Here is a 16,215-nt window from a genome sequence, read left to right on the forward strand (position 1 = left end):
TGCATGCAACTGGCTGTATTTGAAGCGCTGTGACTCGAGCTAACGATTCAAGCAAAGTCTGTGGTGGTTGACGTTGATGTTGTCGTTCATGTGACGCATGTTCAGAAACGAACTTTCGCGCGGTAGTCGTTCACAACTTCGATTGTCTGCCGTTCTTGCTTTGCTTCGATTGGGAAATTGTTAGGCTGTTTTCTTCCCTCCCATTATGCCAAATGATGGCCTGTCTGATGTTTCGCTTTCAACTGTGCCAACCTTACTCTAAGTCGAGCAGTTATGTTACATTGAACAGGATGTTAGAGGCGAGCGAACATGGCTGACAGTACAAGCTGTGCTTGCTTGATTGGAGTATGAGCAGTATTTCATGCATAGCGTCGTCCTCTCTCTAATTTCCGCAACGGTACCCCAGCTGCAAGGGCGATGTGACCCTCATCCTCGTTCCCGTGGACATCACCAATGCACACCTTCACATCGCGTAATAATCTTGATCGTTCCATGGCATCAAGCATGCTTCCGCCACTAGGAATCTTTACCCAAGGGTTTTCATATGTCATACTTGAGACAAAGCCGAACATCTCGGGCCCAAGTGTTTTGCGTTTCAAGACCAGGGCCACACTTCCAGTCAGAAACAAAATACTTGAAGACGTCCACAGCAAGGCCAGCCAAGCGTAATTGCAAACAAAGATCTCCTCGGTCGATGTCACTGTGGCATTTGCGGTTGCTCCTATGAAGGGGGCTTTTGAACCCAGTGCCACCGCAGAAAATGTTTGCCACCACTCGGAGAAAGAGTTCTTCGTGGCAGCCTGGTCCGGTGGCAGGTACGCATCGATATCGGTGACTGGCAAGGTATCAGGGCCATGAAGAGATAGATTTGTTGGTAGACTTCCAAAGTAACCCGTGGGCTGCATGCTGAGTTGATAGTAGGTGTTCATGACCAGGCTTAACCTTTTGGAGAAGGTTGCTAAAGGAATCTTTGATACATCGACATATGCCAAGGTTCTGTTGGAGAACCCAACTTGCTGAAGGAAGGGCATGGAGAGCGAGTCGGCGAGAAACCTTTCAATGGGACTTGACATTGATTGCGAGTCGATCGTGACGGGAAATTGTTGGGCTATACTACTCATGATCAAAGGATGGTCGAGGCCTGTCACCGAGAGCGAGCGTGTGTCAGTCAATGATTTCCTGATTTTGCTCGCTCTGCACTCGCTGCCTTGGCAGCCAACCATCGCTTCTACATGTTGCTGGCCTAGTTCGCAAGATCCGATGTTCAATCGGAAGTCGTTACCGTCGGGGTTTATTGCAAACTTTGAGGCGTACAAAATTTTGCGTGGTTGTCGAAGGCTCTCATCTGGGAGAAGAGTTTGATTCCTGAAACCCACAAACGCATCGAATCTGCCATTGTCCATGGTCTCCCAATTGTTTGGGATTGTGGCATCGATGAAAAAGGTGGTCATGCGTTTGATACCTTCCGGATTGTAGCCCCAGGGTGGTGAGGCAGTTTTGTTGCTCCAAATGTATCCTGGCGCTAGCTTTTCCACCTGAGTCCAATTGGCATCTAATTGCCAGCGCCCCGGCTCAATTGGCTCTTCTAAAGGGGTTTGGCTAAAATTGCCACAGGAAACAGTGAGGTAGGTATATTCCATGCTAAAGGAAGTTGGATCTCGGGGCAGTCCAATGATTGGTAGGCCGACAAGGGAAGCATATGACTCGGGCGTTGTTAGGTTGGCGGGGACGTTGAGCCATTCACTGGAATCATTCTCACTGCCACTTAAGGATTCCAAGCTGGGAATCTTAACATTTCCCCATGGATCTCGAGGGCCAATTTTGGCATCCAGTGGTGCCAACAATGCTGCAGTGAAAAGACCCTTGGTATCAAAGAATTTGCCGCCATCTTCGTACGTGGTTGCCAAACCCCACATTGTCGCTCCTGGGCCTGAAGTCATATATCGAAGTTTTGTCCATGTTTGCGCCTCTTGAGAACCCCTCTTCATAAGTCTTAACGATGCCTGGCCGCCCAAAGGCGACAACGCCCAAAGGAAGAGCAGATTGACGCCAACCAAGGTAGCCCGTTGCATCAACAGTTGACTTTCAAGAGTACCCCAGACGGATTGACTTGCCATAAGGAGCTCTAAAGTCTGCATGATATTAGCAATCGTAGTGCATATCATGTGCGCAGACTGAGTGCTTCCTTACACTGATCTTAGCACCTCGTTCCGCCAAAAACCGCGCTATCATCTTCATGCTCCTCCCGCTCACAGCCGCAAACACGATGGGAAAGATGGTCGGGCCCAGATCAATGACAAACTCGACCTTCTTCCCAAGATCATTCCCTTTCGTCGGTTTCCCATCGAGCGTGATGACGGCGATGCTGAGAAGTATGAAGAACACCGGCAACAAGACCAACACGGCGTCGAAGAACAGATAGAGGTACGATATCCAGGTGTGTTGCTTCAGCGGCCTCGCCTCGACAGGCCAACTCTCCACCCGCGAGACACTCGTCGCCCAAGTCTTCGACTTTATATTCCGGCCCTGCTCTTCAATGCCGGCCGCTGAGGCGTCCACATCCGCCGGTCGTACTTCCACGCTACCTCGCTTCCTCCTCTTCTCCCAGAATCTGCCGAACATCCCCCTCATGCCGATTCCCTGATACAATATCTCTTTCTCGAACCTCACGGTAGGTATTCGGTTCAACACGTGGGTGAATGCGTACAATGCACGAGTGCGTAACGCGCCAGCAACGACCTCCAGCCAATTCCTCCTGCCCACAATGGCAAACCCGAAATCCGAGAACGTGAGGAGAGAAAAAAAAAATGGACGTAAAACAAACTTTAGACGAAAGGAAAAGGGATTGGAGAGAGGGTGGAAGAGGAGGAATCGGAGAAATAGGTTCGCACGCTGCGAACTGCTCGTACCTTTTTTGCTTCCCTCTTCCATCCTCTCTTAGGTTGGGTGCTGGCTGCTGTGCCGCATTTGCCGCCGCCCGTCAGTCGCTATCGTCGCATGCTCTGCAGCGCTGAAACGTTTTCGATAGAGGGTAGTGTGGTGGTGCTGTCACTACTATTCTGTGTGGTAAGGATGTTGCGGTTCGGGGGTGCGTGATGTGATTGGGTGGGTTGGGGGGCCATTTGGGGGCGAGTGAGCTGTGAGGGTGGGTAGAGTTAAGCGCTTGGGGTTGCATGTTTGGGCACGGCGCTTGGGTATTGGTATTGGGTGAGGTAGTGTATCAGCTTCATGATTTGATTTCCTTTCATAGTACTCCATAGCTGAGGAAACGATAAACAATGGGACGCTCTGAAGAGAGTCGAAAGGGGAATGTAATGTTGGCAGTGCTTGCTCGCATTTCTACAAAGTAGAGATTGCGGAGGAGGAGAACTCCACGCGGCGAGGCTCGAATGCGAAGCTGGCACGCTGGATAGGCAAAGGTCGAACCATGCGACGCGGATTTGTTCGGTGCAGAACCATGGCTAGATTACCCGTCCGCTCCAATTGTTGATTGGCGCGCGGGTTCAGGAAATGGCAGTGATTTGCATTCTTTGATATCGACTGATTCGCTGCGGATGCTTTGGTTCCAAGATCGGATTAGCGTGAAGGGCGTTGCGCGGATTTCCTCGGGGAGGCCAGAGTCCAACTTGCCTAATCCAGTAAGTTATCGAATCTCCGTTGAAAACTCATGAATTTAACTCATGAATTTGAAGGACCAGAGCGCCTGCCAATCAATGTCGCTGCCAGGTCACCATGACCCGAATGTCCGCTCCAATCACCAAGCAGAATTTATCGCATGAGCTTGGCCAACACTTCGAATAACAGAATACCTTAGACATCGAGGAAACGAAACCCGATAGGAAGGTCAGTATTGGACTGCACAATCAACATTGAGGCACGGCATGTCTTGAGTCTCGAATGTGATACCGATGATGAACCCATGTTTTATCAATTGATATTATGATGACTGGGGAGCCAATCCAACATACATGCTGCCCGACCACCCATGCACCACCCCGTCTTTTCCCCCTCTCTTGCTCTCTTAAAGTCTTGAAAAACTGCGAGCACCCATCCAGCCGGGGCAAGTCCAATCCCATGTTCCCACCAAACCCCTTTCCTTCCCAATTTAAAACCAGAAAGTATGATAAAACGATCAAAACCATGCCCGATGAACACCATGCTTTGTGAAGAGAGAAAGGAAAAGAAAGAACCGAGATGATATGCGTACTAGTACAAGGAGGAAGAGTTGGGTAAATTAAAGGTAGAGGATCCGGAAAGAAGTGTGGGCAATGATTGGGTGACAGAGATCCTCTTGTTCCCGTGTATGCAAGCTGGGTAGATTACGGCTGATTTGTTCTTGGGGTATCTTGCAATCGAGGATGCTATTGGAGGCGTATCATTCGAAAGGAGAATCTCGCAGTATGTGTCTCGCATCTAAGAACCTTTTTTTTCGAGTGTTGATAGGTTGTCGTCGACATTTCACCTCGAGGAAGGGAGCTGTCGCCGGATTTGATGAAACAAAGGTGGGTATTACTGCCAGGTTGATCGACCGTGCCTATCCAGCAATCAATCAAGTGGCGTTGATGCAGGCATTAGTGTGTTTATGTGCAAGTGAAACGTAAATATGCTCCATACGCGAACGGAGAATGCAAGTATAATACAGCGAAGCTGCAAAGGGTTGTGATCATTTCGAGAGTTACGATGAGTAATGAGTTGAAAGTACAGTCAAAGGTTGTGAGAATTTTGACGGTAGGGTATTGGAAAAACAATACAAGCTACGGCGGGAACCGAAGTAGCTGGACGACTGAAATCGAAATCGAAACCGAGGAATCCTTCTGCATTGAGTTGCTCCATGAAATGAATTCATGTGAAGTGATCACTTCAATCAGAATATTCCCCGAGAGGCCTGACTGGCTCTGCTCGGAGATGTTCGACTGCGCTCATCCTCTTCCAGGACGTCGCTCAATCGAGTTGGATGATGGTGTCGCATCCCTTCCCATTCTTCGCCGTAACCTTCGCCACTATAGTCGGGGGCGTTCGCAGTGGGGTACGATTGTGGATGAGAAGGGCCGGCGCTTGAGGTGGTTGCATAGCTGCTGGTACCCTGGGGAGCTGTGCCATACCGTTGAAGATGCTCAAGCTCGCGGCGACGATCTTCTTGCACATCGTACTCGTCTGAGTCTCGCTCGCGGAGATCCCTGAATGGAATGCGGTGCCCGGATTCATCCAGTATGTAGTTGCCATTGTGATCGTAGGCATATTCCTCATCAGGGTCAGAGATCTCTGATGGCTGTGACGTCACGTACGACCGCACATCCTCGGGAACACTGGCGACACTCTCTCGGTGCAGGTAGGCTTCAGGTTGCTGATAGAATGCCTCCGGTCTGGACGTGGATACAATAGGAGCCTGTTGTCCAGCAGTTGAAGTTGGATGCTCAGGGTGCGACGGAGCGGGTGCTTGAGCCTGTTCGGTTGGTTGCGAGGTTGCACCAGGACGGGTGCTTGCCGATGCGCCACTGGGAACGTATGCCCCTTGGGCGAGTGATGAATGCTCGGGTTCAAATCTTTGAGGCGTGCCACGGCGTGCTCCCTCAGTGAAGGGGTCGGTGTCTGTTGGCGAATGGCCCTCCTCGTAGGAATACTGGCCTTCGATCAGTTGGCCCACCGCAAAACTGTCGTCGCCGCCTTGTTGCCGCTGTGATACACTATCCTGCCGGCCGATCCCTTGTGCCGCCATCGGAACGACCTGCACACCTCCTACCAAGGTCGGTTGGCCTTCCCGTAGGGAGAAGGTGCGATCGCGCTCTTCCTGTTCCCGACGTCCCAACTCTTCCCATGCTCTGCGGGCTTCCTCTTTCGATATTTGAAGCTCTCGTTTCATCTCAGCCACCATGCGCTCGGCATTCTTCTTCTCTGTGGCCATGCGCTCCATGTCTGTCACGGCGTTGGCACGAGCTTCACGTTCCACCCTGATGGTGTGGTCCAACTGTGCCTCTCTCTCCTGCGCCCGCTCCTGATCCTGCCGGTGCTCGTAGAACCATCTCTGGAACTTACGTTCTGAAGATGCACGCAGACGTTGCAGTTCGACCACCGCGTGGAACAGATTCGCGCCAGCAGCGGAAAGGTCTGTGATCTGGCGCGACATCTGCTGGGACAGGGCGTCTCTGCGAACCTCTTCCGCATTCTGCTCCAGTTTGCGAATCCAGTACGAAGTCAGGCCTTCCCAGTGCGACGATAGATTCTCCCACCGCTCAAAGGCATGGGGAAATGTCGATGTGGTCGATCCGCGCTGCTGAGATCCAGCTAACGAGCCAGCAGGTGGTAGACCCGGCGCAGGTGGGACTGTCGAAGGGCCAGCCTGAGATGAGCCAGCTTGCGCGGACGGACGTCTTGCATGCTGGGTAGGAGGTGGCCTTCTTGAGTCGGAGGCTCCTGGATTGTTTTGAAATCCGGGCGCAGATTGGGATTGTTGCTGAGTTTGTGAGCGAGCCCTAGGTCGGCCGTACTGTGCACCTGACGTTGTGTCTGGATGTTGACTCGAGGTGGGCGGATTCACAGGGCCGCCAGACTGAGGAGGCACCTGTCTCTCTGGCTGTCTCGGCACTCCTGGCCCCGACGTAGGGGGGTATTGTGAGTATTGACTTTCGCCAGGTTGCAAGGGCGCGCTCTGTGCAGCCCTCCTGGGAGCACCGGCATTGTCGGTAGGCGCGGGTGCGCCAGCTACGCTAATAGCCTGAGCTCTACGTTCCGCACTCCGCCTGCGCTCCTCTTCTGCTTTGCGCTGTTCCTCGGCGACGCGGGCAGCGTCCGCCTCGGTCTCTCGGCGGCGCGCCGCTTCGCGTTCGCGCCGTTGGTTCATGATCATCTGGGGAGTGCGGATATTGGAACGGTCCGATTGAGAGACAGGCACGGGACCGGCCGTGGTGCGCGCACTGCCATTGGCAGCGCGGCCGTTGCCGTTGCCGTTGCCGTTGCCGCCTCCCGTCAGGTCTGACATTTGCGCGTTCTCTTCCTCGAGCACCGGGGTGAAGGGAACAGGAACGCGGATGGCCTCCTCCAACACCCAATGTATGGCAGATGCAGTCCTGCGCGAGATCCGTAGGGCGGGATGGGGTGGAGAGCGTAATTGTTCGGCGGGAGTGGGCGCGAAACGTACACCGCGTGGCTGTGGTGGTGGATCGGGTGCAGGGGGTTCAATTGATGCGGACCTGGCCCTGGAGAGGTCTTCGAAGTTGGGGGTGCGCCTGAGGGTGGTTTGACTGCCAGACGAACTCGAGACTCGCGAGTGGTTGTGCTGGGAGCGATAGAACTCGGCAGCCTGCTGCTGACGTTGCTGCAGAGATGTCGTGTATGTTCGTTCGTTACGGTCGTGGGTCTCGTCAAGCGGAGTCGCGAAGGGCAACAGGTTGCTGAGCTCTGGAGGGCCCGAGGACGTCAAGGTGACTCCCGCGTCGGGCCCGGCAAATTGCTACGACGAGGCAATTGAACCCTCGGGTGGCGGAGAGAGGGATGCACCGGGGGGAGGGGGTATGTAGGTGAGGCTTGAGGAGTTGGCTGGAGCTGGAGCTGTAGCGAGTGTAGATGGCGGTGGTAGTAGTGTTGATGATGGTAATGATGCGGTCGCGGCGGGGAGACTAGCGGGATAGATGGTAGAGGAAGGATGTTGCAATGCCTGGTGCTGCCGTAAAGATTAGATGGGATGGATGGCAGGGGAGCAGAGACATTGTCGCCAGTAACGCGGTAGGGAGAGAAAGAAAGGATAGAATGTGAGGTGGTAGAGAGGGAGGAGTGTGGTGTTGTGGTGGTACGAATGAAGGTGAATGGAGGTGGTTGGGGGCGACGTGAGGGAAGAGGTTGGGGAAGGTGAGGTAGGCGCGTGCCAATACCCGTGCAGTGCAGTGCAGTACTTGTGCAGTGCAGTACTTGTGCAGTGCCTATGAGAGTGCCTATGAGAGTGCCACTGTGCCTGCGCCTATAGGAGGTAGTAACTAGGTAATAGTGAAGAAGACAAATTCGGGGGCTGGGAACATGGAGAAGGAAGAAAAAGCAGTATGGATTCCGCATCACGACTCACGCCAGCAATAAATTGAGCACCACTCGGACCAGTCATACCGTGGCAAGATAAACCGACGTGGACGCGTCTACGATCGCGGAGTTTCTGTTCAATTCAATTCGTATGCGCTGGCGGTTGACCGCTGCTGCTCGAGCATGCAAAGATGAGGAACGAGGCGGGTGGTTGCTTGACGGGTAGCTGCCGGATGGGGGGTTCGTCACCACGTGTGCCTTGTTGTCGGTGTCGTCGGTGTCGTCGGTGTTGTCGTCGTTGTTGTTGAAGGATGAACCGCCACAACGGGACCTCGAGGCTGCGCAGATGCAATGAACGAGTGGATTGATGATGGAGAAATGAGACAATTCAATTGGCAATTACAGAGCATGCATGCTCCCACAGGATGATGCGCAGAGGAGTGGAGTCTTGTTGCTTCAAGACGATTTGCTTCGAGTTGTGGGGGAAGAAGGGTGCAGTGTGGGTATAGGTAGGTAGTAGGTAGGTGTACGAGGTATCGCAGTAAGTACTCCGTAGAATCACCTTGACCGCACCAACGAACGGTAGTTGAGGGGAATTACTCCGGGAAAAATAAGCAGTCAGGTCTGTCCTTGTCTTCTTTGAAAAGGGCAATGGATTGATTAGTTGCCAGCATTAATGTCCACAGTTTGAACTCTAGAAATTCCAATGTGCGGCGGCGTCCTGCACGTTCAAGGGATGCGCAGGAGTAGCAGAACTGTACCAACACCAGGACCGGCACCTGCATCAGAACTAGATAATACCTCCCAAGCAGTAGTCAGTAGTCAAAGACGCGACGAATCAATTCAGTGACTTCATTCTTCTCCAATTACCTACTCATACTCGAACGAGAGGAGGGAGATCCGAGAAGCGAGAAGCGAAAGGCGGATCAAGAGAGACAGAGAGAGGAGGCTGGTGCATAGGACCCATCAGCATCATCCAGAATCATTCAATCAAGCCAGCAGCCATCATCAACATTGCCGTTCGTCCCTTCATTCATTCGCTGTCATCGCCGTAGCCTCGTCGCCTCGTCATGTCGGCGTCGCGGAATTCGGTCTTGCGCATGCCACCTCACTGTGCATGAATCCATGTCGCTTTCTTGTCTAGCCGACGTCCCAATGTCCCAATCCAGGGAAAATGGGTCAGGTCTGCCAGCTCTGCCAGCTCTGCCAGCTCTGCCAGGTATTGCAGGTATTGCCAGGAAAAACAACATCATCGCCCGCCATTGCCAGCCGGACGACGCGTTCGCCAGGCGTCATCGAAGCGCTACCGACCGAGGGGCAACACATTCCGCTGGTCTTGAGTTCGACCATCGTGAAAGTCGCATGGCATTGCATGGCGTGGTATGGAAACTGACGAAGGAGAAGTGAACATGCACGGTACAAAAGTACCGAGTACGATATGTCCATAGTTACACCCTTTCCAGGGGAACGGATGGGACGGGAACAGGCAGGAGTTCTCTTCTAGAGAGCGGAGGGCGACATGAGCAGGAGTAGAGAGCTGGGCCTGGAGTGAGGATCCATGTCGGTCACATCTGCTTTCACCAAAACGTCTGCAGAACAATACACGAACTTTTTTACACTCCCATTCACGCTCACCATACTAACCATACACACACATTCACGAGCTCTACATACTCTCTCTCTCTCTCTCTCTCTCTCTCTCTCTCTCTCTCTCTCTGTCTCTCTCTCTCCACCCCCACTACGCCCTGTCACCTCCGTCATCATTCATTCCATCCAACATTCAGTGCTCACTCAATCGCCACGCTCCAGACTAATACTGTGTATTGACCCAAAAGAAAATACGGGACACCTGATTGGATGGCGGATGAAGCGCTTCGATTCGTCTCTCACCCGTCGTCTCCCTTTACACTGTGTAATGAACCCTCCTTCCTTCCTTCATGTACGGAGTACTCCATACAGTATAGTAGTAACTACAGCTTCGTCCTCCGCATGTGTACAACCTTCCTAAACACCTCACCAGCATACGGAGGCACAATGCATGCATGCAGTCCAAAGTACCAGCCAATGTCCTTCCCACCCAGTAGATGCACTTGCGCATTTACATGATACTTAAATATAATATATGCGCCAGACGCGCGATCGTCTACTTGCCTCCCTACCTATCTTGTAGTTCAACACATATCAGTAACTAGGTAACTATGTACCTACCTAGGTAGGCACTCGGGTATGGGTAACACACAATGCAACGCACAAAGCTGCACAGCACATTCAGTACGGAGTACCATCTTCATCATTCCAGATCCTTGACTCCATGCCTCCATGCCTCCATGCCTCCATGACTCCATGACTTCCATCCATTCGTAATTCCAAATAGATCTCCACTTCGGCGCTTTCCCTCTTCATTGTTCCAAGTTACCGAATCTCCATTGCGACTCGGGACCGACACGCCGCCTCTCCCCTACATGCTGTGGGTTGTACTGTGCACTGCGTACTCCGTAGATGTCTCCAATTTGGTCACCGATTCTTTCACGTCTTACCAAACCATCACGACGACATAGTGTACAGTATCATTGACCTCGACCTTGAAAACACATCTCGAACCCGCCCCCCTCCCTCTCCTCCATGCATAGACACATGCACAATGATGAACAGCGAAAAGCAATACCGGGAATGATGACAACTATAGACAGGTCATATATTTTTCTTATGTAGGTTATATTCTGATAAACATTGGGATAATACAAAAAGCAAAGCAAAGAAGCCGAAGAAGATCCCAAGAGTACGTGTATCAAGTATCGTGTTCGTATACATACATCCTCCTGCACACATGGGCAATGATCCATCCATAAAACAATCAGAGCAGACAGACCATCAGCCAACAAGCGAGAAGGCACCACCACCAAGCAACGAGCATCATCGCAAGACAACACACCCGCCATTGCCCGGCCCAAAGAACCGAAAAAAGGCAAGGGTTTTACAAAACGAGCAGCAGACCAGCGACCATGGCCACCAGACCGCTCATGCCGACGCCCAACTTGCTGGCTGCGCCGGTGAACTCGGCAGGGGGAGTGTAGCTCGGGTACGAGCCGGCCCCCGTTCCGCTGGCGATCGGGTACACGGGGGGCGTACCGCTGGTGCCGTTGTTGAGCGGTGCCACGGGGTAAGGCGCAGGCGGCGTCTGCGAGACCGGCGTCTGCGAAACCGGCACGGCGACCTTGGTCAACGTGACGTATTGGTAGACGGTGCTGGTCGCAGAGATCGTCTCGTACTCGGGCTGCTCGACGGGTTTGCCGGGAACGTATCCCTCTCCGGTGGGTTGAGGAGCCGGAGAGGTGGGTTCTGGCTTGTTGCCTGCTGGGTAGGTAGGATAGACTGGGTAGTTGACCTCAACAGGGGCGCTTGGCTGGGACTGTTCGACAGGCTTTCCGGGAACATATCCTTCTCCAGTGGGCTGAGGGGCTGGAGAAGAGTGCTCCGGCTTGCTGCCTGCTGGGTAGGTAGGATGGACTGGGTAGTGATCCTCAACAGGAGCGCTGGGCTTGGGATGCTCGGCGGGCTTCACGGGGATGTAACCCTCTCCGGTAGGTTGAGGAGCTGGGGAGGAGTGCTCCGGCTTGTTGCCTGCTGGGTAGGTAGGGTAAACTGGGTAGTTGCCCTCGGCAGGAGCGCTCGGCTTTGGCGGCTCTACGTAGCCCTTGGTGGACGACGAGTGAGGATATCCTCCATTGCTCTTGTGCGAAGAGCTAGAAATGGGATATTCTTGTCCCTTGGTGGAGCTGGACGAGCAAGGAGTCGACGAGGGTGCCGGTGTCGAGTGGTCAGGAGTCTTCACGGATGAGCTTGAGGCGGGATAGACGGGATAGACGGGAGTCTCCACGGACGAGCTTGAGGCGGGATAGACAGGAGTCTTCACCGACGAGCTTGAGGCGGGATAGACGGGAGTTTGCACGGACGAGCCTGACGTAGGGTAAACAGGGGTCTCTACGGACGAGCTTGACGCAGGGTAAACGGGAGTTTCCACGGACGAGCTGGACACAGGGTAAACGGGGGTCTCTACGGACGAGCTGGACGTAGGGTAAACGGGTGTCTCTACAGACGAGCTTGATGTAGGGTAAATAGGAGTCTCCACGGACGAGCTTGATGTAGGATAAACGGGGGTCTCCACGGACGAGCTGGACGTAGGATAAACGGGGGTCTCTACGGATGAACTGGACGTAGGATAAACATCAGTCTCAATTGACGAAGGGTACTCAGTCTCGCTTGACACTCCGGACGTGGGGAACCCAGTAGAATATGCAATGCTGGAGTACTCATCAGGTGAGGTAGGGAAACCAGTAGAATATGCAATCGTAGAGTACTCATCAGCCGAGGTAGGGAATCCAGTGGAGTAAGCAATCGTAGAGTACTCATCCGCCGAAGTAGGGAAACCGGTGGAGTATGCAATCGTAGAGTACTCATCAGCCGAAGTAGGGAAACCGGTGGAGTATGCTATGGTAGAGTACTCATTAGGCGAGGTAGGGAACCCCGTAGAATATGCAATAGTGGAATAGTCGACATCAGAGGTGGTGCATGGCGTCGAGGATGGCGTTTCCGTTGGGTTGGCGGTGCTAGACAAAGTGACGGGATAGACAGAGCTGGCATCACCGCTGCTGGTAGGATACACAGAGCTAGACTCGGTTGTGGGGTAGACAGAGCTGGTATCGACACTGGTAGTTGGCAGGATCGAGCTAGACTCGGTTGTAGGATAGACGGAGCTGGTGTCAGCACTGCTGGTGGGATAGGCAGAGCTAGAAACAGTTGTAGGATAGACAGAGCTAGACTCGGTCGTAGGATAGACGGAGCTGACACCAACGCTGCTAGTAGGGATGACCGAGCTAGAGACCACACTCGAGCTGCTTGGGTAAGAACCACTTGACGAAGAGCTGCTTGGGTAGGAGCTGCTTGAAGAAGGCCTGCTAGATGAAGAGCTGCTTGACGAAGGGCTGCTAGATGAAGAGCTGCTAGGGTAAGAGTTGCTTGAAGAAGAGCTACTTGGAGAAGAGCTGCTTGACGAAGAGCTGCTAGGGTAAGAGCTGCTTGATGGAGAGCTGGTAGGGTAAGAGCTGCTTGACGAAGAGCTGCTTGACGAAGAGCTGCTTGACGAGGAGATGCTCGACGAAGAGCTGCTGACGCCGTACGAGCTTGAGGAAGTTGATGCAGGGCGAGTTGATGAGACAATGCTTGTGCTGAACGAAGAAGATCTCGAGGAAGAAACAGTGCTTGACACAATAGAGGAGCTTGAAGAAGAGCTGCTGACACCGCGCGTGCTGCTGGAAGAAGACGAACTGCTGACACCGTACGAGCTCGAGGAAGTGGACGCAGGACGGGTCGATGAGACAGCGCTGCTGCTGGACGAAGAAGATCGCGAAGATGAGATAGTGCTCGACACAACGGAGGACCTGGTAGAGGACACCGATGAGCTGACCCGGGTAGAAGAGGTGATGACGCTGCTTGAGGTTGACGAGCTACTGCTGCGAGTCGTAGACGACACGACGGTAGAAGAGCGAATGGTGGACGAAGAGCTGGGGCAGACAGTATTGGTGTACTTTCCGGTCAACATCTGCTTGATCCATGTACCGTAGGGCTTAGAGCAGAAGGCGTTGCGCGTAGAAACGGTAGCTTCCCAAAGCATAACACCACCAAAGATGCTGGGGCTCTTCTTTTGGTAGTAGCTGATGAGTTTGTTCGCCTCATCTGGCTTCAGATAGGAGGTTGGGTCACTGGGGGCGCCATCTACGCCAGCGGGCATACCGATGTACAATTTCACATTCTTGTTGAAAGATTTGCTGAGCTCAGTGACCCAGGCATCGAAGGTGAACTTTGTGTCAGATCTTCCCAGTCCATTGTAGCCAGCGCGGGTAGAGCACTCAGGGGTGTTGTAGAACTGGACGAAGATGAAGTCAAAGTGGGACTTGCTGATGGCATCGGAGAGGCCTAGGTTGGGTCAGGATTGTAACACAGGCGTGAACAGAACGAGTGCTACTTACGAGTATCAGGGATCTGACATTGGGGAGCACCAGAGATGTAGTAAGTCGAAGGTCCCGTGGGGAATAGCTTTGTCTTGAGGTGAGTAACGAACTTATCGTAGTTTGCGTACTTGTAAGTTGGGAACGGGGCCGGGTCCACGAAGCTCTCGATATCAAGGTCAAATCCATCGACAGAAACATCACCAAAAGGACGGGGCTTTCCAGCGTTCACCCAAGCAGATGTTTGAGGACCAAACGCTCCCCAGAGAAATTCCGCAAAGTACTCGGCGACTTCTTTGTTTGGTAGATAGTAATCGGTTGGCCATCCGCCACCGATGGAAAGGAGAACCTTCTTGCCGTTTGCCTGGCAAGCCTTGATACCTGGTGCAATACCGGGACAGTACGATCGAAGAGCACTTTGGGTTCCATTGGGGTATTTGAAGAACTGTTCGCCGCAAGCGTTGGCGAAGTTGGAACCCGGGTAGTCGCCAACAGCACGAGGGAACTGGTTCACGAAACCAATGTTGACGATGTCCACAGCAGGGTCATTGCAAACTTCGGAAAGCTCAATCTGGTACGAACCCTGTCCCCAGTAAACAACAAGGTTAGAAGACGAGGCCGGGTTGAAAGCTGCAGAGGCAGTGGAGGCAAGAAGCCCAATTGCCGCAGTGGCAGCTTGAACGTAGGATCGCATATTAGACGATTAAGGAGTGGACTTAGAAATTAATAAAGAATGAACGGCCAAATCAAAAGGCCAGTAAAGATTGTGGACGAGAGGATTCTCAAACGAAAGAACGCAAGCAAATGCTTGCTTTGCTATTAGGTAGGGACTCGAAAAGAGCGACGAGAGACTGACGGGAGGGAAAGTCAAGCAGAAAGAGAGAGAGAGCAAAAGGGAAATACTACCTATGTAACCATCCAGTCACCAACTGCGTCGTATGTACCTAGACCTATTACATGGGGCATTTTTGGGAGGGGGGCTGACATGCAGTTTCTGCCTAGCATAGTCGAGCACTTAGGTATGTACCTAGATCCCAAAGTAGGTGACAAAGTGTATGAATGGACCAACTCAGATACGGCAGAGGCTGTCGGGGGTGGATGGCGGGCATCGTGAAGAGGCGATTTCTCACAGTATAGTTAGAGGATACAAGTGTAGGGGACAGGGGATGTGAATATCCAGATGGAGGGTGATTGGCCAGATTTGAGATGGGCTAGCCCGAATGGGAATGACGCAAGCCACGGCGTATGGAACGGTCGAGACGCTGTGCACTGCGCTATATTGTACCTGCATGATGGATCCTCTCACTCTCCCTCATCTCTCTCCTCTCTCATCTCTCATCTCTCATTCATCCCTCGCGTCTCTCCCCCTCGTCTCTCTTCTTACCCATGACCACCCTCATCCATCCATCAATCAGAAGTCACTAGGGTAGGTACACAGTACCGGAGTAGATACTGGCCCAACTCTGCACGCCTTATCCAAATGGTGAGATCAAATCTCGCTTAGCCATCAGACTTCCCTCACATGGCAGATACTATAAGAAACCCTCCTTCGCCCGGCGCAAGGAACACCTTAATATTAGCCCTCCGTTTCCAGGTAGATTTTTCTCTCTTAAGGCTGATCCGGTCGTGCGGGCAGGAGTTCCCGAAATCTCGTATCCTCTTTCGGCCGTGACCGGTGAGACGGATTGGAAGGTCTCCAAATCCTCCGCGTTGGACTGTGATAATTCCTGTAACTACTTGTACGGTCTACTCCGTAATGAAGACTCCATTAGCCGTCGGGCCCCCTTTGCACTGTTCCTGTGGCGTCGCAAGACTGAAATTGCGGCACCGCTCCGCACGGGAGACGTCTATAGTGTGCAGCGCGCAATGGAAGCACCTAACTATGGTCTAAGTGAATGTCACGATGGGAATTGGGCAGGAGAGGGGCTGGTTGCCCCAACATCCTAGGACGTCCTGAGTCTTGACGCCGCAGTCTTGTGTGAACTGTTCCCACAGGCAGCTTGTTGTCCAATGATGTATGCGATAAGACGGTTGAAAAAAGAGACGACCAATGCGCCATGCGAGTCTCGGCAGCACACTAACTTATCGACAGGGGAGCCTGCTTCCTTTCTCAATGCTGGCGTATGGTTCACAGGCTACGATGAACGTTAGAGTCAAGTTAGTTTCGTCCGATGGGTTGCCTAAAGATGGTCATTTCGCATATGCG

At 52.9% G+C, this 16,215-nt stretch overlaps 4 protein-coding genes across 4 annotated transcripts; all 4 read right to left on the reverse strand.

Moving 5' to 3' along the window:
* Positions 1 to 359: 359 nt before the first annotated feature.
* On the reverse strand, positions 360 to 2,631 carry BU24DRAFT_457695 (uncharacterized protein; the record flags this gene model as incomplete). The annotated part of the gene is made up of 2 exons (XM_033531560.1): positions 360 to 2,132; positions 2,191 to 2,631. 2 exons carry the CDS (start codon positions 2,629 to 2,631, stop codon positions 360 to 362), a joined length of 2,214 nt encoding a protein of 737 aa, XP_033390090.1.
* A 2,101-nt stretch (positions 2,632 to 4,732) lies between these two features.
* On the reverse strand, positions 4,733 to 8,089 carry BU24DRAFT_470548 (uncharacterized protein; the record flags this gene model as incomplete). The annotated part of the gene is made up of 2 exons (XM_033532669.1): positions 4,733 to 7,447; positions 8,054 to 8,089. The coding sequence occupies 2 exons, from the start codon at positions 8,087 to 8,089 to the stop codon at positions 4,865 to 4,867; spliced, it is 2,619 nt and encodes an 872-aa protein (XP_033390091.1). The 3' UTR covers positions 4,733 to 4,864.
* A 2,937-nt stretch (positions 8,090 to 11,026) lies between these two features.
* On the reverse strand, positions 11,027 to 12,088 carry BU24DRAFT_323404 (uncharacterized protein; the record flags this gene model as incomplete). Its single annotated transcript, XM_033522956.1, has 3 exons — positions 11,027 to 11,182; positions 11,288 to 11,486; positions 11,802 to 12,088. Coding segments are annotated over 3 exons (642 nt in total), but the record flags the coding sequence as incomplete, so codon positions are not given.
* On the reverse strand, positions 12,022 to 14,977 carry BU24DRAFT_27662 (glycoside hydrolase family 18 protein). The gene is made up of 3 exons (XM_033522654.1): positions 14,031 to 14,977; positions 12,363 to 13,977; positions 12,022 to 12,313 (listed from the first exon to the last, which is right to left on the reverse strand). Exons 1-3 carry the CDS (start codon positions 14,701 to 14,703, stop codon positions 12,202 to 12,204), a joined length of 2,400 nt encoding a protein of 799 aa, XP_033390093.1. The 5' UTR covers positions 14,704 to 14,977; the 3' UTR covers positions 12,022 to 12,201.
* Between the last annotated feature and the right edge of the window lie 1,238 nt (positions 14,978 to 16,215).

The sequence above is a fragment of the Aaosphaeria arxii genome (assembly GCF_010015735.1).
Source record: "Aaosphaeria arxii CBS 175.79 unplaced genomic scaffold BU24scaffold_1, whole genome shotgun sequence".
Classification (NCBI taxonomy): Eukaryota; Fungi; Ascomycota; class Dothideomycetes; order Pleosporales; genus Aaosphaeria; species Aaosphaeria arxii.

Bases quoted from the DNA above. Each gene is read 5' to 3' on its own strand.
- BU24DRAFT_27662 (XM_033522654.1), bottom strand. From the start codon at position 14,703: ATGCGATCCTACGTTCAAGCTGCCACTGCGGCAATTGGGCTTCTTGCC. The intron at 13,978-14,030 runs GTAAGTAGCACT...GACCCAACCTAG, and splicing joins ATGTCAGATCCCTGATACTC to GCCTCTCCGATGCCATCAGC. The intron at 12,314-12,362 runs GTACTCTACGAT...TCACCTGATGAG, and splicing joins TTCCCTACCTCGGCTGATGA to TACTCCAGCATTGCATATTC.